General features: G+C 55.4%; 1 protein-coding gene and 1 long non-coding RNA gene across 4 annotated transcripts; one reads left to right on the plus strand and one right to left on the minus strand.

The window, feature by feature from the left end:
- Positions 1-1,028: 1,028 nt before the first annotated feature.
- On the minus strand, positions 1,029-19,308 carry LOC123576975. Of its 2 annotated transcripts, none has more exons than XR_006701665.1 (3): positions 18,966-19,308; positions 15,600-15,749; positions 1,029-1,369 (listed from the first exon to the last, which is right to left on the minus strand). It is a non-coding gene; the product is annotated as an uncharacterized LOC123576975 (long non-coding RNA). The 2 variants fall into 2 exon arrangements; XR_006701666.1 differs by lacking the exon at positions 1,029-1,369 and adding an exon at positions 9,765-13,948 and having other exon boundaries at positions 18,936-19,308.
- A 157-nt stretch (positions 19,309-19,465) lies between these two features.
- Positions 19,466-25,863, plus strand: TLX1 (T cell leukemia homeobox 1). Of its 2 annotated transcripts, none has more exons than XM_045438631.1 (3): positions 19,466-20,303; positions 22,280-22,517; positions 24,748-25,863. In XM_045438631.1, the coding sequence occupies exons 1-3, from the start codon at positions 19,724-19,726 to the stop codon at positions 24,968-24,970; spliced, it is 1,041 nt and encodes a 346-aa protein (XP_045294587.1). In that variant the 5' UTR covers positions 19,466-19,723; the 3' UTR covers positions 24,971-25,863. The 2 variants fall into 2 exon arrangements, with proteins under 2 accessions (XP_045294587.1, XP_045294588.1); XM_045438632.1 differs by having other exon boundaries at positions 19,473-20,303; positions 22,316-22,517.
- The last annotated feature ends 2,117 nt before the right edge of the window (positions 25,864-27,980 follow it).

Raw genomic sequence — 27,980 nt, forward strand, 5'->3', positions numbered from 1 at the left:
TCTTCCATCAAGGAAGGGGAGACGGCTGGGTAGGTCTCCCCTTCCGGTCTGTTTGTACACACCTACTGCAGGGATCTAGGGTGCTTGCTGATCCTGAGATCCAGAGCCCAGGCCTGTCCTCAAGGGGGCCCTGGAGAGGGATGGGATGACTCACATCTAGCTCTCATGCTTTCTGTGCTTCTAGGACATTCCAGGCCAATGCCCCATTTGCCCCCCTGGATCATTCAGATTGGATGTTAGCTGAGCCAGGAGGGAGGACCGAGCCCTTGAAGGTGGGTGGTGAAGAGCGGGAAAATTCTGGCCAGCAGGAAAGAGGGACCAGGGACCATGGGGGAGGGGGTGCAGCGAGCTCAGGTCAGGAGAAGGATCGAGGCAATTTCTGGCAGCCTAATTTCCCCAACCCCTCCCGAAGGGGTCAGCCTGCCTTCCCACCTACCCCATTGCTGCAACTTTTGCTGCCTCTCCTGATGACGGTGGGATGCCTGTTCCCCCCCTTCCAGGGAGCACCAGAGGCACCTCTGGGAGACGCTGGCCTACCAGGCGGGTTGAGCAGGTTTGGGAGAGGGTGGGAGGAGCTCTGACTTGGGGGAGGGCCCTGGGCCAGGGACGGAGCTGACAGGGCCAGGTTTCTCAGGGTGCCATGCCAGGCGCCAGCTTGGGAGGGAGTGAATAAACCCAACCTGGAGAAAGATGAGAGAGTCGAGCCAGGCTCCCCCTCTTCTCTGGAGCCATAACCCCCTTCCCAGTGTAGACCCTATGTCCCGGCTCTGATTTCTATCAGAAGTTCTGAACCCCAAATTGAGACATGTGGCAGGGAAGTGTTTGTGAGAATCACGGGGCAAAGTGATCTGGAATGCGATATGCTTATCCTGCCTCCTGCATGGAACAGGAGCACCCTCCCTATGAAATCATACAGGACCCCATCTGGTGACACAGGCACAAGCATACCCACAGTCACACGCCTCACCTGCGGGCATGTGCACACAGCCCTGTACACAAAGAGACACTCAGGCACAGATAACCACAGGGACAGTGCTGGAAACCAGAGTGCTTTCTCTCCCTTTACAGATTAACGAGCCAGATTCTGGGAGCTTAAATAGTGCAGCCAAGGCTCACCTTTGGGGTCTTCAAAGAGAGACCTTCAAGGGTTTTCCTTCATAAAAGGCCATCCTTAACTAATGCCTTGCGGTCACCCACTCCCTCCCATGTGTCGTTTGTCCTGCAGGAGCGTGGCTGACCTTCCACACTGGTGTGCACGCTGGAGGCCTGTCCAGACCCAGAACGTCAGCTTGGGGGCTCCCGGAGGGTGAAGCCAAATCTTCCGCCATCTTTGCTCTGCCTTCAGGGACACTGCCTTCCAAGGGAGTCACTGAGTTCGGGGAGAGACCAAGAGGTGAGATGGGAGTGAAAAGGAGGGCTGTGGGGAGAAGCCCAGAGGTGAGCTGGGATCCGAGCAGGCATCTCGGCAACCCAGAGACATAGGCCTCTTACACACGCAGACAGTGTGTGTGCCGGTGGGGGGGGCGGGGGGTGAGGAGGGAAAGCAGGCCGAGGGGCCAGTTGGAGAAGGTGAGCAACGCAGGCATGTGGGAGGGACTCGGGGGGGGGGGTGTGCAGGGGACGGTCTTCAGGTTAGATATTCTTGGACCAATGTCTCACTGAATTATAACATATTCAGCCAGTAAAATTATATATGTACTTTATGATTTCTCATTATATATGAGTATAGGGGTCAGTGAATTTCTACAAAGTGGACACATATATGTATACATGTAAACAGCATCCCGATCAAAAAGTAGAATATTATTGGGGCACCTGGGTGGCTCAGTCGGTTAAGCATCCCACTCTTGGTTTCAGCTCAGGTCATGATCTCGTGGTTTCGTGAGCTCGAGCCCAGCGTCGGACTCTGGGCTGATAGTGTGGAGCCGTCTTGGGATTCTCTCTCTCTCTCTCTCTCTCTCTCTCTCTCTCTCTCTCTCTCCCTCTCTCTGCCTCTCCCCCACTCACGCTATCTCTGTCTCTCTCAAAAATGAATTTAAAGGGGCACCTGGGTGGCTCAGTCGGTTAAGTGTCCGACTTCGGCTCAGGTCACTATCTCAGGGTCCGTGAGTTCGAGCCCCGTGTCGGGCTCTGGGCTGACCGCTCAGAGCCTGGAGCCTGTTTCAGATTCTGTGTCTCCCTCTCTCTCTGCCCCTCCCCCGTTCATGCTCTGTCTCTCTCTGTCTCAAAAATAAATAAACGTTAAAAAATATTTTTTTAAAAATGAATTTAAAAAAAGTACAATATCATTAGTACCCAGGAATGCCCTCGGGCCCCCTTTCCAGGCACAATACTCTGTTCTGACTTCTTACACCAAACATGGGTTTTCCTGTTTTTACACTTTATATGAATGGAATCACAGAGTATGTTACCTTCTTTGTCTGTCTTCTGTTGCCCAGCATTATAGTTCTGAGATCTATCCATGTTGTGCAGACACATCCTTAAACGATATTTGCACGTGGAGATGCACACGGGCCGGCTTATGTGAATAAGGTTCTGCTACGAGTATGCACACGCACAGCACGGACATGCCCGGGCTCTCACGCACATATGCGCATTCCCGTTAGGCTCACCTCCGTGACTGTCACACACACACACACACACACACACGCGCGCGCGCGTACACAAATACACCCAGAACCTCACGCGTCTACACACTCGTGCAAGTTCTCACACACAAACACACACTCACGCCACGCACTCTCAGACTCGCGCACCGTACCCATTTCGCACACTCGTGCCCACTCTCACACGCGGGCCAGCCCCCCAGCCTCTCTGGCACAGGCTCTAAACAGACAGAGGAATGTGATCACGCCGACAGCTGAAAACTGTCGTAAGAGCAAAGCTGTACTTTGCTGAGAAATCCGAGCCCTTATTGGAGGGATACAAGTGTCTGTGTGTCTGGAGGCTGGGGGGAGAAGGGAGGTGGCTGACGGTCTCCCAAGGCGCCTGTGGCCATCGGGCTGTTTCCATTATAACAAAATGATGAAAGCACCCGAGCAGTGAGAGCTTGACTGGGAGTAAATAAAGCTGCCACCTTTGACCCCTGGAGGCCAGGGCTCATCCCAGGACGAATGATCATGAGTGGGGGGGGTGCTCAGGCCCAGCCCAAGTCCTCCGGCACCCAAGGCTCAAAGCCAGACTCCAGAGGGGGAGGGAGAGGGGACGTGAGAAACTGCGCGATGCCGGGGGATGTTTAAAGGGGTGTAGAGAGAGGAACCGGGGATCTGGAAGGAGGTGGGGTGGGGGACACTGGGGAGGGTGGGATGGGGAAGAAGGCTCGGACTTCAGGCTCTCCCTCCCTGGACTCTTCTCTCCTGGCACCTCTCCAGGCCTCTTCCGCTCCTGGGCTCTGAAACAAGCACAGGTCCCCTTTCTCATGTTTAAGGCTTTGCCTTGCTTGTTTTTCTAATCACCAGGAACTACAGGCAAACAGGGGTGAGCAAAAACAAAAAAACAAACAAAACAAACAAACGCAGACAAACTACAGAGTCACTGGAATCCCAGAAAGGTTGAGAAGTGGTTGGTTCTGGCTTTGACAGAAGTAAGGGACTTGCTGGGCCTGCCCCCCAGGCCCCCCCAACCCCTTTCCCAAGGGGCCTGCCTAGCTCTCACATAGCAGGCACGGTTCCTGGCTTAGAACAAAGCTCAGCGAAGTGGGCTACATGGATAGATAAGTGAAGACACGCATGGCTAGATGAAGGCAGGAAGGTTTCTTGGTAGTCAACCTCCTGACTCTGTGTGGGTTCAAAACTCTTTGAGCACATACATGGGGCTGGTCTCACTGGGGAGTCAGGAAGGATCCTCAGCCCTTTCCAGGCCTCCTCCTTGTTTACTCTTTGCAGTTGACCCTTTGGGCAACCCCCCTTCCCTAGGGCTGACACTCACTTCATTCTGTAGCCACCTTGGCTACTAAAGGTTCACCTGGTCTAGTCCCTAGAAGAACAAAGTGTTTTTCAATCTGGCTCTCAAAGATCCCTGCCCTCATGTCTCTCTATCCTGTACAGACCCAGTAGTCACTTCCTTTGCTCCTCCTAGGGGCCACACTAAGTGGCCACTAAGTCGGTTCTGGGAAGTCTTACCTTGGCTAATTACAACAAAAGTGACGATAACAAGAAAACAGAGCAATAAACATTGCTTCTTGGCCTTTTGGCTAAGATCAAGTGTAGTCAAACAGAGCAATGAACAAAATTTTCACCACAAGATGAGGACACTCCCAGGTTTGTGTGTGAGGGACATATAGGGAAAGATGACAGAAAATAGACCCACTCCACCTCCCAGCCCTATCACCCCATCTGGGCCTGACTTAGCAAGACAAATACACAGAGACAGTTCAAGAAAAGCACCCCCATTTTCCTGCAAGCCTGGAAACTTCTGGCGGGAGCTCCAGTCTTCAGTTGGAGAGAGTGATCTCTGGAGGAAGCTGAGCAAAAGGAGGACAGAGCCAGCATGGGGGCCAGTCCTCGGCTGGGGAAGTTGCCTCTGGTCAGTGAGACATCGCCTGCAGCCAAGCGCTCAGAACCTGGCCCTCCTTTATCCCCTAAACACAAAGCCCATTTTCCCCAAATCCATGACAGAGACTTGACTTGGTCTTAGTCCCTGGGGGCAGGGCAGGGCTAAACTCCCCGGCTGGGGTAGGGAGGGCACGCAGGCTGGAAGAATCTGAGGCAGCTGAGCCCTGTGTGTCAGCACTGGATTCTTGGTCTGCACGGAGGGCCCCCTCTTGGCTAAGACTCTCTTGCTTCGTCAGCTGAGATGAAGGAGAAAGCCAGGTGCCCTAGGCTTCAAAACCAACCAGAGACCCGGAAGACATAAGCATCAGAGAAATTAAACAGTTTTCTGCCTCCTCCCTTTAGAGTTCCCCCAAACCCAACCCAAAGAATGACCAACTGTTACTGAGATGTTACTCTAGGCCAGACACTGTTCTCTGGGTTTCCGTAAGTTGACTGATTAAATCAGGGCAATAATTCTCTATATAAGTACTACTCTTATTCCACCTTCCAGATAAGAAAACTGAGATCTAGAGAGGTTAAGCTACTGGTCCAAGATCGCCCAGTTTTTAAGTGGAGAACTGAAATTGGAACCTAGGCAGTCTGGCCTCTAGGGAGCTGGTAGGAGGTGTCTCAGTCTGGTTTGGAGGCAGGGAAGTTCAGCAGGGCCAGGTTCAGGAGTCAGATCAGAAGGTATTCGTGGGGCACCCGGGGGGGCTGGCTCAGTGGGTTGAGCGTCTGACTTCGACTCAGGTCATGATCTCACGGTTCATGGGTTCGAGCCCCGCATCAGACTCTGTGCCGACAGCTCAGAGTCTGGAGGCTGCTTCAGAGTCTGTGTCTCCCTCTTCTCTCTGCCCCTCCCCCGCTCACGCTCTGTCTCTGTCTCTCAAAAATAAATAAACACTAAAAAATAACAAAAAAAAGAAACATTTGATATGTCCACCTATTTACTCTTTCATGTGAATGTCCGAATCTTTTTTTTCTTTTATTTAAAAAAAAATTTTTTTTTTAACGTTTATTTATTTTTGAGACAGAAAGAGACAGAGCATGAATGGGGGAGGGGCAGAGAGAGAGGGAGACACAGAATCGGAAGCAGGCTCCAGGCTCTGAGCCATCAGCCCAGAGCCTGACGCGGGGCTCGAACTCACGGACCGTGAGATCGTGACCTGAGCCGAAGTCGGACGCTTAACCGACTGAGCCACCCAGGCGCCCCACTTTTAATACAAGAATATGTCTGCTTTGATTTTTGATTAGTAGGACATTGAGCCTGTACATTTTCTTAGGGAGTTCTGACATTTTTACAGTTTGGCATCTTCCCCTAGGAATACGGCACGTCCCACTCCTTACCTGTGCCCTCGTTAGCAGTTTAATGGCTGTGTGCTATTCCTTTGTGAAGCAGCTTTCTAGCTGGCTTAACCATTACCCTAGTGTTGGGTGTTTGGGCTGCTTCCAAGGTTGAGCTGTTATGAATGGTGCTCCTATGAACATCTTTGTACAAATTGCTTTTTTTATTTCCCTGGGATATGGTCCCAAAAGTGGGATTATCTGATCAAAGGATATGAACAGTATCATGGTTTTTGTTACATCACTCGAGGAGGACGGGATTAATTTACAGCACCACCAGCAACATATAAAGAAATGTCTACTCTTCCCTTAACAAACCCTCAAGCACGTTGAAAACTTTCAAGGGTAACCTGTTCCTAAAGTAAACAAACCACAGCCACGGGAGGACAAAAACTGGAGTTCGAAAGCACAGGGTTCTGAAGATCACTGATCATGCAGCCAAAGAGGCAGGCTGCCTCTGGTGTGTGGCTGCCCCACTGAGTCCCCGGGACCAGCTTCCCCGTCAGCATGTGAGCCTGGTTTGTTTCTATTGATTGAGCATACATTCGTAGGGCATTTATTCCATGTCAGGTACTATTCTAAGCACTTTACAAATAATAACTCATTTACTTCTCAGATCAAGTTCACAAGATAGGTGTTATTGTTATTGTTGTTATTATTTTAAGCGTTTATTTGTTTTGAGAGAGAGCAGGCACACACGCATATGTGAACAGAGGGAGGGGCAGAGAGGGAGGGAGAGAGAGAATCCCAAGCAAGGCTTCTCACTGTCAGTGCAGAGCCCCATGTGGGGCTCGATCTCACAAAACTGAGATGTGACCCGAACAGAAATCGAGAGTCAGACGCTTAACCACCTGAGCCACCCAGCACCCTGCTAGATCCTGTTATTATTATGATGCTCATTTTATAAAGAAATCAAGCCATAAAGAAATTTGCTGTAGGTCTTATAGCTAGAAGAACTTGAACTCGGGCCGTCTGGCATTGGATTATTAACCACTGTGCTCTGCTCACTTGACCAGGTACAGGCACTTCAACTTGAAGCCACTCTTCTTTTTCTGGGTCCTGCCTTGGCCCCAGCAGCCCAAATCCCCTTCAGGAAAGGAAGGCCCTAAACCTTCTGGTCCTGCGTTTCAGACTTTCTTACGTTGGCCTTCTAATTACTTTCTTCTCACATACGGCCCCCATCCGTTGGATCCTGCCATGTGCCAGCCATTGGGCTGAGCACTTTTAGGTATTTTCATCTCTTTTATTCTTCACCACAATCAAACAAAGTAGGTGGCGTATCTTCATTTTATAGAGGAGTAAACCGAGGATCAGAGAGGCTAAACATGTTGCCCAAAACCACACGGCTAGCGGAGCACGGGGACAATTTGAATCCTGTTCCAACATCAGTGTCTTTGGTCTTTCCATTATACTTCCCTCCTCCCCAGCCTCCTGAAGCTCCCACCTTTTACCCTAGTCCATTTTTCTTTGCCACGAATGGCCTTCTTCACGTACGCTGAGGTGGAAACAAACCCTTTTGGTACAGCTCCACTGCTTTTCCTGGCCACGGTGAGGCCTGGCTTCACCAGGGCCTAAGTAGTCACCCCCAAAATAAGTGCTAGCTTTACCTTGTGCTTCTTGGAACTGAGGGCCACTCCCTGAGAGAGGCCCAGATAGCTCCTTCCTTTCCTGTTTCAAAGTCCACGCCCTGTGGAGCCCGCCAACCGGGTTCCTTCCTACTTCCTGCCTCAGGATCCGCACCTAATTTACAGAGTGCACAGGATGAACAGGTTCGGATTCCAATGAGTAGACCGCATCCCTCTGTTCAGATGTGCGCTCCTCCTACTTTTTCAGGTCCTCCGGAATGACTCATAGCTCAGGTACCTTGTGGGGAGTGGTTTTTACCAATACCGTCATACAATTCTACAAGCCCCAGATACCCTTGAGCATATATGATCCTAAATATACCGAGTTCCCACGCAGGATAAAAGAAGGCACTTCCTGGGCGCCTGGGTGGCTCAGTTGGTTAAGCATCCACCTTCGGCTCAGGTCACGATCTCATGGTTTGTGAGTCCGAGCCCCTTATCGGGTGAGCTTGAGTCCTACTTTGGGCTCTGCACTGACAGTTGGGAGCCTGCGTGGGATTCTTTCTCTCTCCCTCTCTCTCTGCCCCTCGCTCACTCGAGCGCTCGCTCTCTCTCTCTCAAAAATGAACTTAACAAAATAAAGAATGAAATAGATATCAAATCTTCCAGAGTTTGATCCCCGGAAAACTCTGGAAGATTCAATGGCAGCACCAACTTCAGAAACTGTGCTTGGCATGTTGATTGGTTGAGTATTTGATTTGTGTTTGCATGAACATGCTAACCTATGTGGCTGTATACTTCTCTGCATGGGAGACAGTGGGAGACGGCATTTCAGTGGGGACAGCGCAGGTGCCTGTCTGTCTGCACAGGTGGATCCGGGACTTCATGGGAGAGGGGGGTTAATGTTACGCTCAGGACTTTGTGTATTTTTGAGAGTAAAGGTCTGCACGCACCTCTCAGTCTGCATGTGTGTTTGTGCGCATACAACCTACGAGTTGGGTAAAGGTGCTGGTTAGGAAGTTTCCCAGACCAAGAGCACTAAGAAAACACTCAGCAGGGAGACTGGACAGGACAGGTAAGAGAGAAAGGGAAAACAGAAAAAAAGAGTCAAGCCTAATGCTTCGTAAATAAGCAAAGGGATGTTGCGGTAAGTCCGAAATGCCCCAGACAGATTCAGACAGGTTTGCAGCACTCAGCAAAGTCATTTGTAGCCCAGGGCAGGAATGGCAGGTTAGAGTTAGTGGTAAGTATGCGCTAGCCCCAGTAATCAGGGGTGAGGGACTGGAAAGTATGGTAAGGCACTGCCCCGCTCCCATCCTCCAGGCCCTGGGCCCCAGCCTTTCCCCACAGGTTGGCCTCTCTAGGTAAAGATGGTTTGTCCTTGGTAGAGAGGTGAGGGCAGAGGAGCGAGGCTCCAGGAGGCCTCTTTAGGCCGTGCCGGTACCCTTCATCCCTCTCCCTGCTCCAAAGGCAAGCTTCTTCTTCCCGAAGCTGCTGAAAGGTTTCGCTGACTTCAGAGAGACAGAGGAGGAGGGAGGAAGGAGGGGGAGGCCTCTGAGGTGGGGAAGGTTTTGCTGAACCTGCAGGCTACCCAGCCCCTCCCTGGTTCCTCATTACTGAGGCCCTTGGGCATGAAATATCTTTTTATTTGAAGGCCAAAAAGAACCCAGGGCTGCATTAATGACCAGCCAGCACCAGGGCCTGAGGCAGGGGACGGGCTCCCTTGACCTTGAAATCCTGCCTACATTTTCCTGCTGCACTGATGTTCTATTTTTCCAGAACTTGTCTCTACTGCTTTAGCCCTATCCTCTCAATGGGACCTTAAAGAGGCCCCAAGAGGAGGAAAACTGAGGAGGCCAGGAGAAGGGTTTCTCCTAGTCCCAGGCGCTCATCGGCTGGTTCAGGTAACTGAGCAGGGCCGACAGCATTGAGTTTCAACAGCTCCCAGACAAGTAGGGCTGACAAACATTTTACACAAATTTTAATACAGTAAGAAAGATGGTAAAGCAGAGCTACAGCCAATGAAATAGGAAGATTCTGACAATGGCTTCCTGAAATAGAAGGCAGAGTCCATTGGGCCCCTTTTATAAACAAAAAAAGTAAGGGCCAGAGAAGTTAATCGATCTGTTCTGATACACATTTATTTTTGATTTTTATTTGTTTTTTTTTTTTTAGAAAGAGAGAGAGAGAGAACATGTGCATGTGTATGATTTCGATTTTTTTTTTTTTTAGAAAGAGAGAGAGAGAGAGAGAACATGTGCATGTGTAAGCAAGGGAGGGGCAGAGGGAGAGGGAGAGAGAGAATCTTAAGCAGGCTGCACGCCCAGCACAGAACCCAACATACAGTAGGAGTAGGGTGTGTGTATGTGTGTGTGTGTGTGTGTGTGTGTGTGTGGTTGGGATAGGAGAGAAATGGTTGTTGCCAGGGCATTGCACTGAGGAGATGGCGGTCAGTGGAAAGGTGTGAGAGAATTTGTCTCAACTGATACAAAATGGTGAATGGTAGCCAGGGATTGGGGGAGGGTACTACCAATGAAGCCGCAAGTTGAAGGCCTTGAATGGTGGGATAAAGGGCTTGGATTTTCCTATAGGCAATGGCGAGTGGTTTCTAAGCCAGAGAAGAATGTGCCTTGCATGTCCTTTGTGAGGGTGTGAGGGGGTGGGGGGGGATTGGGCCTCTCCAGCAGGGTGAATTCCAAAGAGAGGGGTGAGGTGCCAGCCAGGAAAAAGAAGGGAAGTGGAGGAAGCTGGGGTGGCAGTAAGACTCTGGGCGTGAGGGTTGGAGGGTAAGTAAGGTTGCCTCCTAAGGAGTGTGGAAGGAACTCCAAGCCAAGAGGCCCAGAGAGGAGGGTGGGAGCCACGGGAGCCCCCACCCCCCCCCCCCCAGCATGGAGTGGCCATGCTGTGACCATGCCGAGCTAGTGCACAGCCCTGGGCAGCCCCAGGCTCTGCTTTCTGAGCCTCGCGCCTCATTGAGAGGTTATTAATAGGGAGTTTGTCTGGTGTCAGAGCGCAGACATAAACTGCATTAGCATTACCCCATAATCTTATTTAGTAAATGCTCATGCCGCTCCGTCTCCTGTAATTGCATTGCAAAGATGCAATATTTATGAAAGGGGAGAGGGGATGTCACTGCTCATCTTGGCGCTGCAGTAAAAGTCCCGGGAAATACAGTAAGGGCCGCGGAGGCCTGGCCCTGGGCCTGAGAGGGTGGGCAGTGCTGGCGCCTAGCGCTCTCAGGGTGCCCTACCAGGATGCCCAGCCTGGCCCAGAGCCCCCACCCCCACCGCCTCTCCAGAGCCTTGAGTATCAGAGCAAAGGGGTGTGGGTGGAGACGCCAGCCACACCGCTGTCCTTGGTGTTACTCCTCCAGAGGGTCCTGGTCCCTGCCAGATGCACTGACCCCTTCCGGTGGGCTTGAAGCCCTAGCTTTGGCCCGCTCCCACCCTCGTTGGATTTCTAGGGGACCTTGCCTTGACTGCATAACCTGGGTGGCTTGGCAGAGCTCAGTGGGCAGGTGGAGGGCAACATCAGGCAGGAAGCCTGAGGGCCAGAGGTCCTTGCCGGGGCAGGGTCTCAGTATCAGTGCTGACCACTGGGTGGCCAAAGCCTGCTGCAGCCCTCGGTCCCCTGAGGTGGGAGTCCTCTTCCACCCTCCTAGGAATCCATGGCTCGGTCCCTAGGGCACCCCCACCCGACACCCACTTGGGGCCAGTACCGTGTGTCCTGCTTCTGGGTGAAGGAGGCAAGGAGGTGAACTTCGCCATGACCTCAGAAGCATGGCCGTGTGCCCACGGTCTCCACAGCTCTTGGGCGGAGCCACCAACAAGGACTCACTGGTCCTGAGAGCGCCTGTGGGCGTGTATGAGTGCTGGGGGACAAGCTGGGACTCTGGTGCGCCTCCAGGCACTTGCAGTTTAGAGCGGGACAGACATGCAGACGTGCTTCCTACCTCAGGGATGTGAGGGCCATCTTGGGCAGTGGAGTTCTTTCCCAGCCACGTGTGGGGAAGCTTTCTGTGGTTAGGGCGCTACGAGCCAGACCTCAAAAGACCCGATCAGCGGAGGTGCGGAGGACGTTGAGTGGGAGAAGAGCGGAACGAAAGGATGCCTGTGTTCAGAAGGCATTATCCAGAAAGGTGGGGGCAGGGAGGTGGAGGCCTCGATCAGGAGCCACACCATCAGTTGCTGGTGGTGGGGCTGGGGCTGGGGTCTCGGGTGAGGCTGCTTCTGGAAATCCATTATGAGAGAAGGCAGGTGCCCAGCTAAGCACTTCCTGGGGACCCCGGGAAGTGCCAGAGGCTCAGCACAGCTCCCTGGCCTTGGGGCTGGGATGGCCCCCAGAGGCAGGAGCACACCCCTTTCATATCTCACAACCCCACACTCTACACTTCAGCCACATTCATACACCGCCCCCCAGCACCCCATTCAGTGCAGAGGGATTCACAGCTCTCAATGCCCTTACACACCCATGCAGCCGTGCCTGCCCACACCGCCTTGCCTCCCTCACTAAGACATCCAACTGGTCTAATTTCCAGTGGCCCCGTCGGCCTGCCTCCCGGTTCTGCGCTCACTTCCCCAGACCCCAGACTCCAGTGGGGAAGGGGCCCTCAAACCAGGGAGTGAGAAGGCAGCTGAGAACCAGGGAGACGGGTGGGCTGGGCGGAGGGCTTCGCCCCCCCTCCGCGTCCGCTCCCTCCCCGCTGTCCCATTAATCACAGCGTCGTCGCAGTCCAGTTGGGGATCCCTGCCGCCCAGTGCCACACGCAGCCCGCAGAACAATGGGATTATTTCCGGGGGGAGAGGACGCCTCGGGCAGGGGCTCAGGCGGCGGTGCCTCCTTCCCTCAACCCGTCCCTCGGCACCCAACCAGCGCCTGCGGCGGCCAGGGACGTGTGGCAGAGCGGACGCGGGTGGCGCGCGGGTGGCAGGGCCTGGCCGGTCTAATTCAATTAGCGGGGCCGCTGCCGCCTCGGAGCAACTCTGGGCCCGCGGGGCTCAGTTTAGGGCAGCTGCTCTTTGTGCGCGGAACCCATACATATGGATACAGTCCCTCCCCCTTAGCCACCCCCACCCCAACTCCTGGCACCTGCGGCTCCCCCGCCCCCTCCCTCCCTGCCTTTGGCCTCCCCAGAAAAGTTGGGAAGCTGTGTGGCTGCTTGTGGGCCCACGGTGGCCGGCAGAGTGCGCACCCGAAGGGAGGGAGGTGGTTTTTATCTGAGTCCGGGATCTGGGTGGAAGGCGGTGTTTGTAACATCCGTGTGTACTTGTGTGTGGAGGCGTGAAGGAGGCCTTCCTTGCAAGCAGCTGCCAGAATTGCACACGGGAGTGTGTGTGTGTGTGTATGTGTGTGTGTGTGCAAGGGTGAGTGTGGACCTGTGAGCGTGAGCCTGAGAGAGAGGGTGCTGGATCTGCTCCAACGCTGAATCTGGAAGGCCTCGGGTGTTGGTTGTGTCTGCCGGGGACCATTCGTGTATATGCGGGGGCCATATGCAGTCGGGACAGAGCGTGGAACACATTTCCTCCACAGCAGCTGGGTCTCCCAGGCGGAATCCGTTCCCCTGCCTCCCGCAGCGGGGTTTTCTGATGGAGGAGGAGCTTGGCCAGTTCCTTTCAAACCCCAACTCCAGCTCAACTCATTTACGCGGAGGACACTTGCGGCGCCCACTGGGCGCAGCCGCAGCGCGGAGGTAGAGGTGCGGGCAGAGGTGCGCAGAGGTGCCGCGGCCAGGGCTTCTCAGCGGGAGCGGCGGTCGTCACTGGCCAGGTTTTCCGTTCGCAGCGCAGTGTGGCTGCGGCTCAGGGAGCACCTGCAGCTTCCGACGTGCCCTGAGCGCCCGCGGAAATGTCCAGACCTGTCCAAGCCGAGGTGGCCCAAGCTCCTATGGGTGACCGCAAGACCCTCCCCGCCGCAGCCCAGGACTGAACCCCTCTAGGGGGCCGGGTTTCCGGAGCTGGGAGGTCTCCACCCGCCCTTCCTCTGCGGCCCAAATGTATGCCCCAGGAGGGCTGAGGACCTGAACTGAGGCCAGAAATCTGGGTAGATCTGACCGCTTACAGGTTCGTGGCCCAGCCGGAAAGCCGCCCTCATTTTCAGCTTGACTGAGGGGCCGGAGCGACAGAACACCCAGAGGTCTGGCCCACCGATCCTGAAGAGCCTGCCAGACCCCACCCTGTCCCCCCCTGCTCCCTGCCCTGGGGTGCAGGGAGTAGGTTTCTAGGAGGTGGTGGTGGCCCCCCCAGGCCCCCCATTCAGCAAGCTGGCACTCCCCAGCTCCTTCTCCCTCCCCCACACCACACTCAGCACACCCAGGGACTGGCTAGGACCCTCTGCCTTCGGAAATTCCTCGGATCAGCATGGACCCACTTGTCGGCTGGGCAGGGCCAAGGACAGAGGCCGAGGGTCGGCATGCTGGGGTGTACCTGTGGTCCTGGGTCCCAGGCTGGGGTGCTCTACTGGGTCCAGCGGTGGGAAGCTAAACTTGGTGCCCAGGGAGCCCTTCAGGAGCTGTCAACGGATGGCAGGGTCACAGAGCGCTATTCTGCCCCGAACCTCAGCCCACACCCTGCCCAACCCTTTCCCCATCCTGGCATTCTGAGAGAAGACTTAGCATCAAAGATCTGCTCTGCCACCGGCATGGGTCTGGATGGTGGGACCTGAGGGTCTCTGGGCTTCCTTTGGGGGAAAGTTGGTCAGAGAGAGGCCTGAGGTCCTAGCTCCATGCCCAGAGGTGATGGGCCAACAGCTGCCTTTGTATAGAGGCCAAGAAGGGGACCCCTACAGGGCAGGGCCTAGACTTAAGACCCCGTTGTTCAAGCAGGCTTTGGGGTAAGGAGCTGGCTCCTAACCCAGGTGACAGCTGAGGTATGTTTTCTAGCAGGAAAGGTCTATCTTTCTCTGTCTTCAATCTGTCTGTGGTCCCTCCACTGATGAATAAATGGATGCTTGTCCCTCCATGTTGGAGAGATCCTCAGTCCCTATTCCTTTAAGGACTTGGGTAGGAGCACCTGGGGCTGGCCCCAGACCGCCCCCCCCCCCCAACCCTGAGAAATCACTGAGTCGTGTAGCTGGAACCAGCCTGACCTGCTCACTCCTTCCTTCCCTAACCTAGAGATAACACCCTCCCACACACCTTGGAGGTGGAGTGCCCTTTACTGGGTCTCTAAGTCCTCAAGTCACCAGCTGCGCCTGCCCCTCCATTTCCCCCCGCTCCTTCCCTGAGGCAGGTGAGCAAGGCAGAAACTTCCGTATTGGAAATCCAGATCCCAATGGCCCCACTGCCACTGCTTCATGTTACACATCCCCTTACATATTTCTCATCTTGTTCTACCCTTTCCCTGCGAACTATCGATTGGCCATATCCTGTCTCCCCCGTTCCACACCCACAGGCCCGCATATGGCCATTTCCCAGACAACTACACTAGAAAATAAGACATCTCTCCCACAGATACACACACTCACGAGCATGCATACACACACACACCATTATCACACCCTCACTTTCACACAGTAGCTGACGGATGCTCTCACCCCATCATATGTGCCCGTTATACGGGAACAGTTAGGGACACACTCTTATCTGTTACAAAAAACACACTCACTGGCATCACAGGCAAATACAGTTGTAAAAACGACCTCGACTCCCCTCCTGTCCCCTAGTCCCCTCACAGACATGCGTTTTGCTTGCAGTTGAATCCCAGCAGCCTAACACTGGTACATAATAGACGCTCAATACGTATTTGTTGGGTACATTTTAAAAAGTATTCCTCAGAGACATGCCCAGGCGATCATGCCCCCACTGTCACGCACACTTTCACATCTGGCTTTCCCCTCATGGACACACAGTCCCACAAACACAAAGTAATTAAGTTATCACACACACACCCCTAAGCTAAAGTACAACCCCTGGCCCAGGGGTCTCTCCCAGAGGGGGGAGGGAGCCGTGTGGGATCCAAAGGGGCCGCCCTCTAGGGCTGAGCCCTCCCTTTCCTCCTCCCCCAGCCCCAGCCCCAGCCCCAGCTGCTTCTCTTTTAATTGGAGGCATTTCTTCATTCTGCAGGCAGGGGAGTGGGGAGGCAGGGGAGAGGGGAGGCAGGGGAGAGGGGAGCGGAAGGCGCTTGGGGGGTGGTTACCAGGTGGCTTTAGGGCCGGAACTCACCTAGACACATGCAAGATACTCCTGCAAAGCGAGGGCCACAGCTACCGAGTTTGGTGTTGAGAAACCAGCTCGTAATGAATGGAGTCAGAAAAACAGCATTTGAGTCCAGTCTGTGTCCCTTCCCAGCTTTCAGTGCCTCGGCCTTCTCATCTGTGAAATGGAGATAACAAAAGCCACATCACAGGGTTATTGGAGGATGACACGAGATAATAACTGTGACTGAAGGTGCCGGGACATCACTGCGCTGTGTGCTCCTACTCTCTCTCCCTCTCCTCCTCTTTCCTTGTGTGTGTGTGTGTGTGTGTGTGTGTGTGTGTGTGTGTATACAATTTATAGTCAAATTGGTTTCTCTCCTCCTCTTTCCTAACAGGGCCGACACTGGGGAAACACAAAAGCTGCATGGAAGGTAAGTCCCTCATGTCTCCTCCCCACCCCCTTCCGAAAACTTTCTGACCTCAGGTGACACTGCTTCTGGGAGGGGTGGGGGCCAGAACCCAGCAACTCCTGACCCTCTTGTCTCAACTTCCTAGGAAAAGAAGGGGCTGAAAGGGTACCCTGGCTCTCAGCAACTATCCTATTGGAAAACAAAGGTGGAAACAACGACCCTATTGGAAAACAAGTTGGACACAGAGAACCCCATCTTGGGGAAGGCCAGCACGCAGAACTGGGTTGGGATAAAAGTTGATTCTGATAGGTGGGGGGGGGGGGGCGAAGGGGAGTATGGAAAAGATCAGTGAGGCAAACACCTGTAAGGGCCGGGGAAAGTCAAGATGTCCCTGGGTTGCAGGATTTTGTGATGAGAAGAGCCTCCTGACAGTCTGAAGAGGCCACTAGGCAGCTGTGACCTCTGCCAACCTTCGGCTGGTGAGGTCTCCCGCCAGGGACTCTGGCCAACTAGTGCCAGATCTGAGGAGTCCAAGAGGTGAGTAAGATAGATGCCTAAATGGTGGAATAGGAAAGGTCAGAAAGACATAGGTGTTGGAAAGATTCAGCCAGAGGAGGAAGGAGGGAGGAACGGGGAGAGTGTCAGGAACACTCAGGAGGTTCCTGCATAGGCCAGAGAGGGTGGCAAAGGTAAGTTGTCCTAAAGATAAGAGGGTTTTAATTGCAGCAGACAAAACTGTAGTTAATCACGAAAAGGATCAAGGCACTGCAATCCAGCCTCAAAGGAAGCAGAAGCACCCCTCTCCATACTTCTCAGCCTCATACAGGGAAAACAATTCAGATTTGGGGAACCAGATCAATCTTCTTCTGTCTGTGGGACTTTGGGCAAGTTTGTTCGTCTGACCAAGTCTCGGTTTTTGTTTTTTCTTTTTAAAAATGAATATAACTCATATACTATGATAGCCCTTTAAATCATACAATTGAGTGGTTTTTAATATAGTCACATAGTTGTGCAACCATTGCCACTAATTCCAGAATATTTTCATCACTTCAAGTGGAAACTTCGTATCCACTTGCAGCCACTTCCAACCTTTCCTCCTCCAACCTCTGGCAACCATTATCTACTTTCTGCCTTTATGGATTTGCCTATCCTGGATGGTTCGTATGGATGCAGTCATTTGATAAGTGGCCTTTTGTGCCCGACTTCTTTCACTTAGCATCATGTTTTCTAGGTTCTTCCATGTTGTAGCATGAATAATAATCCGTTGTATGGGTACACCACATTTTGTTTGTCCATTCATCAGATGATGAACATGTGAGTTGCTCCCACTTTTTGGCCATTATAAATAATACTGCAATCAACACTCATTTAATTTTCGTACTTACTTAAAACTTGGAGGTGTTTCTATTAACTTCACAGAGTTGCGAGTCTTAAATGACATCGGTGTGGTGAGGTGCCTGGCACATAGTAGCTTCTCAGTAAAACACTTAGGTTTATCTCTGCTTTATTTAGTTCCTCTAAGATAAGAGGCAGGAAGGAGACAAATTTAGGTTCAAACAACTGCTGGGTAAGGTTGTAGAACCTGGATTGGGTGGGTGAAGAGGAGTGAACTGGCAAGGGAATAGAGCTCTCGCCTGTTTCTGCTCAGTGTTTACAAACCACCACCTTTTTCACACATGGCCTTGCCTTGAGCGGGCCTTTGTCCACCTGCCTGGAGCCCAGACAAGATTTTCTCCAGCTTTCCAGGCTAACCCATAAAAGCAACTCAAATCCAGCTTCTCCATCTTGACCAAGTCACTTAGCCTCTGAAATTTGGCTTTCTTACATCTATAAAATAGTATAATTTCTTACTATATCTATAAAAGAGATAATACTCATCTTGAAGAGTTGGTGAAGTTCATAGCATTCCCCATAATACTTACCACGATCTGACTTATTGTATTTGCTTCTTTGTTTATTGTCTAACCCCCTCTATGGAACGTAAACTCCATGAGGGCAGGACCTTGGTTTTGTTTACTGCTGTTTTCCCAGTGCCAAGAACAATGCCTGACACATGGTAGGTATTCAATAAATATTTGTTGAATAAGGAGGTTCATTCATTCATTTTTCACCCAACATGAGTATATCCTGTGGTTTGGGGCTACACTCCACAGGAGGGAAACTGAGATGAGTTCCCTGCTTCCAAGGAGGTCTCTTCAAGTGGAAATAACAGACGTGACCAAAGCAAATAGACTGTAATGAGACTTGATCAATAGAATGTGCACCTTCATCTTGCCTGATAGAGACAGTCCCTCCCTGAAGACCTGTTGAATCTGAAATAGACCAGAAATAGATCCAAAGTGATCCAACGTGCACCGGTCCCAGAGCTTGGCTCCTGGCAGGGAGCAAACCTTTCCCTACTGGAGAGGGGAAAGAGAGGAAGCAGAAAAAGGGAGTTTCCTCCTTCTCTCCTGGGCTGTAAGCCAGTCAGCCACAGTCAAAACTTTAAAAAGCCTAAATTTGTCCAGATGCACTTCCCTGATCTTGGTCCCACCAACCCTAGCCGCCCCCCCCCCCACCACCACTGCCTTAAGTCCCCAGGCCTCCCTCCCAGGATTCCAAAAGTAAGAAAATAACTCCTTCCCCTCACCACAGTCCAAAGGTTTCTTGCTTGGAATAGCCAGCCCTGTGCTAGTTGCTAGGTGAAAACAATCTGACTGAATTCATTCGCATACTGTGGGTACTGCTTCTTTGGGGCATGTTTATTTCAAAGGAAAGGGGTATCTTGAGGCATGGGCCCCCTGGAAACAAGCCCCACGCCACCTCTCTTGACTTTTGCCTTCCTGTCAGGAAGTCTTCCTTTCCTCAGTTTCTCTAAATAGGCTGGGTTGGGGTGGTTGTTGATTTTTTCAACAACCTACAGCCGGTTGTTCATAGGCCTGTGTTTTTAAAAAGGACAAGCCTGAACTCACCTTCCTGCCTCAGGGGCCTGGGCTCCATACCTGGGAAGTAGACAGTCTTCTGCTTTCTAACAAGCCAGACTTGAAGTTTGCAGTAAATCCTCTTGTTGAAGGACAGGTGTTTCCCAGCTGAGCCCTTGGGGAGATTCTCCAGTAGCGCAGGGACACCCTTCCCCAGAGGCCTAGTGGGCTGGACCTCTTTGGCCCCATTCAAAGTGAGGGGAGACTCCTGCCAGACCGGGAAGAGGGCTCTATCCTCCACCTCCTTGGGTCCGTCTGTTTATCGGTCTCTGGGAATGGCCGCCTCCTGTTCTTTTTCTCCTTTTAAGTCTCTGAATCTCTTCTCTCTCTTCCTGAACTACTTCTCGGTGCCTCGGTCTCCGTCCCTCTGTCTCTGGCTCCTGCATCAGTCTCGGCTCCCGGCCTCCCTCTCCCCCTCTCCGCCCCTCCCCCGCGCTGTCATTCACCCCGCTCCTCTCCACGCACAGCCAATGGAGAGACCCGGCCGAAACGGCTAGGCTCGCTTGCACCGGGCTTTTTCGCCCGGTGATTGATGTCCCAGAGTCAACATCGAGCTAGCAGACGGAGAGGGGAAGGAGCAGCCTGAGAGGGGAAGAATACGGCGCCCCCTCTCTCCTTCCCCTCCCCCCCTACTTTAGCCCTCTGCGCACTTCGCCTTCAAGTCTCCGCGCAGCCGGGAGCGGCTGCCGCCTCCGCGCCCCTGCGCGCTGCCCCCCGAGCCAAACACAGCGATCGCCGCCGCCCAGGCCCCCCCCGCGGGGCCGGGGCCGGGGGCCAGCATGGAGCACCTGGGTCCGCACCATCTCCACCCCGGCCATGCGGAGCCCATCAGCTTCGGCATCGACCAGATCCTCAACAGCCCGGACCAAGGCGGCTGCATGGGGCCCGCCTCGCGCCTCCAGGACGGAGAATACGGCCTTGGCTGTTTGGTTGGAGGAGCCTACGCTTACGGCGGCGGGGGCCCCGCGGCCGGGGCGGGGGCCGGGGGCGCGGGGGCCTATGGTGCCGGCGGCCCGAGCGGTCCTGGTGGCCCTACTAGCGGCGGCGGCGGCGCCTGCAGCATGGGCCCGCTGGCTGGCTCCTACAACGTGAACATGGCCTTGGCGGGCGGCCCCGGTCCGGGAGGCGGCGGCGGCGGGGGAGGCGGCGGCGGCGGCGGGGGGGCGCTGAGCGCTGCAGGGGTGATCCGGGTGCCGGCTCATAGGCCGCTAGCTGGAGCGGTGGCCCACCCCCAACCTCTGGCTACCGGCTTGCCCACCGTTCCCTCCGTGCCTGCTGTGCCGGGTGTCAACAACCTCACCGGGCTCACCTTCCCCTGGATGGAGAGTAACCGCAGATACACAAAGGACAGGTTCACAGGTGAGTCCGGCCGGCACGCGCCCCGCCTGGCCGCGGCCCGGGCTCTGCGCTACCTTTCCCCTGCCCGGTGGCTCCCCGCAGCCCCCTCTACGCACCAGGTTACCCAGCTCCTCTCGGTGCTTCCCCCGAGTTCAGCCGCCTGCCACCTTTCCACGCTCACGGAATCGTCATGCTCGAAGAGTTCTCCCGTCCTGGGCCCCTCTCCGTCCCTCCCGCAGGACCCCTACTCTGAAAAGCGCTCCCTGATCCCCTCTCGGAGTCGCTGGGTTCAGTGTCGCCGAGGGAAGGGGAATGTAGCTTCGGGACTACCTTTCACCCCGGCATTTGGGGCTCGGGAATCTTGGAGAAAGGGGCCCGATGTGAACAAACTGTTTTTTCCGTCCGGGCCAACGTTCTCTGGCTGAGGCGAAGAGCCCCAGAATCAGACGCTAGGAAAGAACAGGTTCCCAACCTCTCGTCCCCCCCCCCCACCACACACACAAACACACACGCTTTCAAACACACCACACACCCCACTTCACTTCGGGCTCCGAGCTCCAGTGTCGGTTGCGCTTGCCGGGCCGGCAGAGGCCCGAAGCCTGAGTAAAGCAGCAGAGCTGGTGGGCCCTCTTTCCCGGACTGCGGGCTTCGTCCAGGTCGGTGGCAGCGTGAGGCTGAGCCTCCCGGTTCATTTTCGTTCGGTCCCGGCCTGGCGTCCTCCCCTCTGGGCCCAGCCCTGTTCCCTCCAGTGTGAATAATGCACCGGCCTGACCGGCGATCGATCCGCGGCGGCCCAAGGACAACTCCTGGGACGATTACGCACTCCGCGGCGGCCGACTGCCGCCCTCTCCGCTGCCTGCTCCGCGCCTTCCTCCGCTCGCTCCGGCTCCCTCCGCTCTCGCTTCCGCTCTCGGCACTCAGCTCTCGCTCACGCGCGGGCCCCTTGCTTCGGCCTCACTTCCAGCTACCCCTTAGCATTCCTGGGATCCGAGGCGAGGATCCTCGATCCTCCCGCCGAGCCCAGCTCCCAAGCCCGCTGAGAAGTAGCCACGAGTTGAGCCTGGGTTCCCGGCTGGGCCTTAGAGGCGGCGGGAGGTACTGGCCGCTGCCGATGGCGATGGCGAGGTGGGACTCCCATGGGGCTCGGGCTCCAGGGCCCAACGGTGGAAAGGAGTTAGGGGGTCAGCAGAGGCAATACAGCCATTCTGCCCTGGGCCTCCAGGAAGGACCCTGTACTCAAGGGACCCCAGGACCCCAACCTAAGTCCTCTCAGGCCTGGGGAGGCAGAGCCTGCTGGCCATTCCACTCCCCCTGCCCACCCAGGCCAGTCCAGTCTTGAAGGGCCCTGATGGAACCCTCAGCCTGGAACCCACTGGTCTTAGGTCTCTGGTGAAAGCTGTTCCACACAGGGCCTACCTAGGGGAGCCACCGGCCGCCCTAATCTGGCTTCAGGCCCCAAGAAGGTTCTGAGGAAGTGAATGACTGTCACCTTGTGTTGCCCTGTGTCCTGTATGTGTCTGCTTGTGTGCCTGTCTGTCAGGCCGGGTGTATAGATAGGCAATTTGCCCCTTGGTATGTGATGTGTCTGTGTATGTTGCTGTGTTGGTGGCGGCTCAGGCCAGGACCCAGGGTTCCCCCACCCCCACCCCCGTCTTGATCAGGTGCCGCTTCAAGCTGCTGGGCAGCTTCCTGGAGCAGTGGGGGGCTTCGACCTTTAGCTCGCCTCAGACAAGCCCCTCCAGGAGACTGGCTTGGGCACGAGGGAGCCCGGGGCTAGGGAGGCCTCCGTGGCGGCGGCGGCGGCGGCGGCGGCGTCCGCCTGGCGGGCGGGAGGGGGCCGTTTCCCGCCGCGGGCTTGGAGCTGAGGGCTGACGGGAGGATCGCGGCCCCGTTCCTGGGGTCTGGCCTCTGCGCTCGCTGATCGCGGGGAGTCGGGCCTGGGACGCCTCCTGACGCTCTGCCGCTTGCCTCTGCCGTCTGTCTGTCTCCCGCTCCAGTGGCCCTCTCACCCTTCACTGTAACACGCCGTATAGGTCACCCCTATCAGAACCGGACGCCCCCCAAGAAGAAGAAGCCGCGCACGTCCTTCACGCGCCTGCAGATCTGCGAGCTGGAGAAGCGCTTCCACCGGCAGAAGTACCTGGCCTCGGCCGAGCGCGCCGCCCTGGCCAAGGCGCTCAAAATGACCGACGCTCAGGTCAAAACCTGGTTCCAGAACCGGCGGACGAAGTGGAGGTGAGCGCGCGCGGGGCGGGCAGTTCTCAGCCCCCGGGGTCTCTCCTGGGGCGCTCACGCCCCCTCCGCTCTCCGGCTTCTGATCGGTTCCCTGCTAGGCTCGCCAGGAACCGGGAGCAGCCGAGGCCGATGCCCGGGGTGGGGCTGGAGAGCCCCCGCTCTGTTTTACCGGAGGCTTCTTGGCTTTCTGACCGTTACGCTCAATGCTGGTGTAGACGCGGCTGGTCACCGCCGCTGCTTGGGGAACCTGCGGGGCTAGAGCACAGTCAGTCCTTGCAGTCCGGGCTTTGGCAATCAGTGAACGCTGAGGGACTTTTTGTTTGCACAAAGTAGCGCTTACAGACATGCCTCCTCCCTCCCGGAGACTGGAGGCCGGATGGCCTGCGCCTCGTTTCTGCCGCCCCAGAGAGGGCTCCTGGTGGAGCTGCCCGGCCCCAAACCGGGAGCCTGGGCCCCTCTGACTCCCTCCTCCCCGGACACTCAGCCAGGCCCTCACGCAGCCTGTCTCCCACCCTGGAAGAGGAAAATCAATCCCTACCGGCTGCAGCGGGGTTTTGGAGAGTCCCACTGAAAGGGGGATCAATTAGGAGCAGATGGGTGTGTGTGTTTGTGTGTGTGCGGGCGCTCACCACACACACATTTACCCTTCTCCCGTCACACACCCAGTACACTAAAATCCCCCCACCACACATACATCTCTCTCTCTCTCTCTCTCTCTCTCTCTCTCAACGTCCCACGCTCCTAGGCAGCCTTACTCACCGCAAGCACCGGAGCTTTCTCCAGCTGTACCCACTTGCACCCCTCCCGCACATCTGGCCCGCATACTTGGTTCCACAAGTTTGGTTCCAGAAGTTTCTCACTAGCTCAGGCCTCAGGGGGGAGAGCGCAGGAGAGTCTGGGCGACGTGCGTGGTGCCGTGGCCCAGTGGGCCTAGCGCTGGAGGAAGGAATTGGAGTGTCCTCTTTTTCTGAACGAAGGCGAGGGACCTGCCCGGGATTCCACCGGCGTGGCTTCCACAGGAAGCCACTGCCCCCACGACTCTGCCTCGACCCCATTCCTGTCGTTGGGGAAGAAATGGAGTATATGGCTTCAGACCTCTGGGATCTAGTTAAAGAGGTAGCTAGGGCTGGCAGAGTAGGGGTGTGGGCACTAGTGTTCCCAAGGCCCCACCAGGGCTGCAGCCTAGGCGAGAGGAGGGAGCGAGGCAGGTCCCTGGAAGACAAGGGGCTCTGGGATCACCGAGAGTGTCAGGCGAAGAGAAGGGAAGGGGCAAAGATAAACACCCCACCCCAGGGAGAAAAGGAAAACCCGGGCAGCTTGAAGAAGTCTTAGGGTAATAAAAGAAAGCAGTGGATGACTAAACCTTCATTTTCGTTTCAAACAAATTCTCTTAATTCTGAGAGAACGAAGAGGGTGGGGTGAGAGACAACAAGAGAGAAGGACACAAAGCGGAAAAGGAAGAGAAAGGCTCAGGCAGTTTGAAATGCAGGAAAGAAGGGGAAGGCGAGACACAGAAAGACGCGCGGAGCTAAAGGCAAGAAGGGGCGGCGGGCGGGAGGCCGGCGTCCACCGCTGGGAGAGGCCCTCGCTGGCTTCGCGCGGCTTCATCGATCGCCTACAAATTGCTTCTGGAGGCCCCCGGGACTCCCATTAGGTCTGTCCACCTTAGAGACAGACGTTTGATCTCAGTTGACGGGGTGGAGGGGAGGCATTAAATGGAATAAGTGAGTCATCGCCTCCCTGGACCGCCTCGGAGAAAGGCGCTGGTCCGGCGGGAGTCCCGGCAGGGCACAGGGCTCGGCCCAGGAGGTAGGAAGGCTGCGAGAGTTTCGCAGAGAAGAGAGGTCTGGCAAAGCACCTCGAAGGCAATCCACCGGCTCCCGCCTCTGCCCTGGACTGGTGGGGAGGGTGAGGCGCCTCAGGCTTGGCACCGCAGAGCTGGGGAGAGGCGAGATGCCACCCTACCCCTGGCTGCGCCCTCCGAGGCTAGTGGGGCACGGGGAGCTCCAGATGCTTGGGCCTGGCGTATATCCCCACAGCTCCCCCGGGGTTCCTGCGCTCCATTTACTTGTGGGGTTTCCAGTCTGTGTCGGAGTCAGGACCCTCAAGATTAGGGTGTGTGTTAAAGGGGCCCAAGCTGGAGTTGGGGGCTGTGAAGGGAGCAGTGCTCGTCCAGGCTGTTTCCCGGGAGCGCGCTCGAAGCGTCGGTAACGGCTTGTCCCCGGTGCAGGCGGCAGACCGCGGAGGAGCGTGAGGCTGAGAGGCAGCAGGCGAACCGCATTCTCCTGCAGCTGCAGCAAGAGGCCTTCCAGAAGAGTCTGGCGCAGCCCTTGCCCGCCGACCCGCTATGCGTGCACAACTCTTCGCTCTTCGCCCTGCAGAATCTGCAGCCGTGGTCTGACGACTCCACCAAGATCACCAGCGTCACGTCCGTGGCGTCCGCCTGCGAGTGAGCCTGCCCGCTCTGCCCGGAGAGAGCCCGGGTCCAGCCGAGGGGTCGCGGAGGCTGAGAGCCGGGACTCTCTCCCACCCCCTCCTGCTTCAGACTGTGCCCGGGAGGGGAACGCGGTGCCCCCTGCGCCTGGCGGAGCTCCTGCCGACGCTGTTTTCTCTTTGGTGGGGGGGAAAAAAGCGCGGGAGACAGGGACACGCGACCTCGTTCCAGACGCCTAAGTGGTCCCGCGCCCCCCTGGAACTGTTCAGAGTCCTCTCGGTTTACGTCTATTTTATTTTATTCTGATTTTTAACGTGGGACTGAGAGAGGCAGAGGACGTTGGGGAATAAGTTTCAGGGGTCCTCAGAGGACAGCAGGGGCTGTCATTTGAACTTGCTCTGGGAAGAACTCCTCTGTATTCCACTCCCCATCACACGTGGACGCCCGCAGGCCCACACAGAAGCGATTTCACGGTCTCTGGTGGTGTCACCCAGAGCCAAACACAGAGGACCTACGACAGAGTGTCATGCACACATAGAGCCATCGCCTTCACACCCTTGACTCTCACTGTCAGGCATAAGCTAGGGGTGACCCAGCTGCATTGTGAACAGCATGGCACTTCTCACAAACACGAGGCTACGGCCACACTGTGACACACTACCCCACACACGACAGCGTCACGGCCCTCCAGGCCCCCGTCACACATCCTAGCCGCACCCAGGTACGCACAGGCAGGTTTTCACACAGACTCAGCCTGCTTCTCCAGATCCTGTTCATACGGGGAGCTTAAGTTATGCACTTATAAGGTGTTTTCTGTGTAACCATTTTATAAAGTGCTTGTGTAATTTATGTGAAAAAATAATAAAACCCTCCGGATCCGGAGTCAGGACTACCTGCTCCTTGCTGAGCCCAGCACCTTGCAGCTACTTGGGTTTGGTGTGAAATGGTGCCGCTGGGGCAGCTGCTGCTGTCTTGGGCATAAGGGACACCCGGGGGCCAGGACCTGCAGGTCCTGAAGAGAGGGAAGGAGGGGGACAGAGAGAAACAGACCTGAGGAAAGGAAGGAGTGCCAGGCTCTCCTGGGACGTGGATGCTTGAGGAGATACACTGTCTTTGGGTGTGAGGGTTGTGCGTGTGTGCATTGTGTGTTTGTGATGGCATGGGCCTTCAGGATGTAACTGATCGTGAATGTAACAGTGTTTAAGCGTGTCATTGTGTTGGCAACTATTGTTAAGTGCTTGTCTCTGCTTAAGTCGCAAATCGAAACTAGCATCATACATACGAACTTGCAGTGGTCTGTGTGACCATGTGCGAATGGGATTGTGTCTTTCTGGGGTACCGGTGACTACCCACCCAAATCTGTGACTGTGTATGACTCCCGTGTCAATGTGTGTGAGAGTACATGTGAGTTTCTCCTCGTGAACCCATTTTTGTGTTAAATGTGCGAATGTTTGTAATCGTGAATCACCCGTAATGGTGTGAATACACTTGTGTGTGATATGTAATCGTGTGTGACATGTAATCATATATGAGATGTGTATTTTACTATATATACGTGTGTGTGACAGTATATAATGGGGGAATGAAGTAGAGAGTGTGGCTCCTTGTGGGTGACTGTCCCTGTCGGTGAGTGTGTGTGATTGGTTGTGATTGAGTGGGTGTAGTTGCGCACTGCTGGTGTGTGGGGTCTAAGGTAGGGTGTGTGATGCACGGGGCGGGGGGGGGGGCTACTAACATCTGCTAGGAGTTCCAGGGTTCTAGACCCTTCCTCAGTAAGCCCCACAGGTTGGAGCACAGTGAGTCAGTAATTGGGCCAGGATCCTGTAGTGCTCTTAGTAGGATTTCCTGGCTCCCAGCACTAATCTGGCCTAGTAGAGATCTGAGTAAGTGATTTCCTAGGGACCTTCAGGGGGCCCCACACCCACTCCAGCCAGGACAGCAGCCATGGGACACAACACTCCCTGTAACATCCAGTCCCCCTGCCTATGAGACCAATCTTAGGTGCACAAAACTGACTTGTTTTTTCTGAAAGAAGCTATAGGTGGTGGAGGCTCTGAGGACATGCATAATCCTGGGGGAATTAAGTGGCGCGGGGGGGGGGGGGGGGGGGGGGAGGGGGAGGGGGAGATAGGCTCTTTCTTTGGGATGGGAGTGTGACAGAACTTGGTGGCTAGAAACTAGAAGGGAGTGGGTGTGGGACTTGTTCAGGTATACAGAGCTATGTTGGGGGAGGGTGCAGAGTCACAGAAACCTTCGGAGACACTCTCCTTCATCCCTGCCCAGGCTGCCATCCTGGACCTGCCATGCCACGGGGGTGGGGGACAAAGCCCAGCAGCCTCCCAGCCTAGTAGGCCCAAAGGATAAATTTGACTGGGTGGGGCCGTGCTTATCCATCCCTCATCCGTGGCCCCCTTGGAGCCTGATCTCCTCAGGAGAAGAGGATTCTGGGTCCGAAGGACTAAGGCTGGCCCTCCCGCCTCGCCCCCCAGGTCCTTTGGGTGACCAGGCAGGGCCCTGACGTGCAGTTTGCCTTGGGGAGAAGGTTCTGGCCACAACACGGGGTCTGCAGCCCACCTCCCGCCTGCACCGTCTGAAACACCCAGGACCTGGCCAGGAGAAATCCGGGAATGGCCTCCCGGAACCACCAAATTCATTTCCTTCTGCCTGGGCAGGTCTAGCTGATCCCTCCTGTCCTGCAGGGACTGGAGCTGCCAGGCCCGTACCTTCTCCATTTGGCGAGGTATCTTCTCCATTTATGTCTGTAAGATGCACCTTCAGTGCACCCCCCACCCCGCCCCCATCAGATTCCAGAGTCTGTGAACTTCAGTGGAGACCGGGGCCTTCCTCCCACCTCCCAATCCTGGAGACCCCCTCTAGAGGCTGCTGGCCCCAGAGGCTACTGGATATTTTCTGGCCACGGACTGTCCAGCTGAGTCAGGAGTGGGGAGCCTCTGCCCGGAACAAACACAACCTCCCCAGCAGGCTCCAATCCAGGTTCTTCCCCAGAACCCTTCGCCCCCTTTTACAAA

This window comes from Leopardus geoffroyi, chromosome D2 (assembly GCF_018350155.1).
Source record: "Leopardus geoffroyi isolate Oge1 chromosome D2, O.geoffroyi_Oge1_pat1.0, whole genome shotgun sequence".
Classification (NCBI taxonomy): Eukaryota; Metazoa; Chordata; class Mammalia; order Carnivora; family Felidae; genus Leopardus; species Leopardus geoffroyi.

Excerpts from the sequence above, each read along its gene's own strand:
- TLX1 (XM_045438631.1), top strand. The coding sequence starts at position 19,724 with ATGGAGCACCTGGGTCCGCACCATCTCCACCCCGGCCATGCGGAGCCC. Across the intron at positions 20,304-22,279 it reads CACAAAGGACAGGTTCACAG|TGGCCCTCTCACCCTTCACT; the intron begins GTGAGTCCGGCC and ends CTCCCGCTCCAG. Across the intron at positions 22,518-24,747 it reads AACCGGCGGACGAAGTGGAG|GCGGCAGACCGCGGAGGAGC; the intron begins GTGAGCGCGCGC and ends TCCCCGGTGCAG.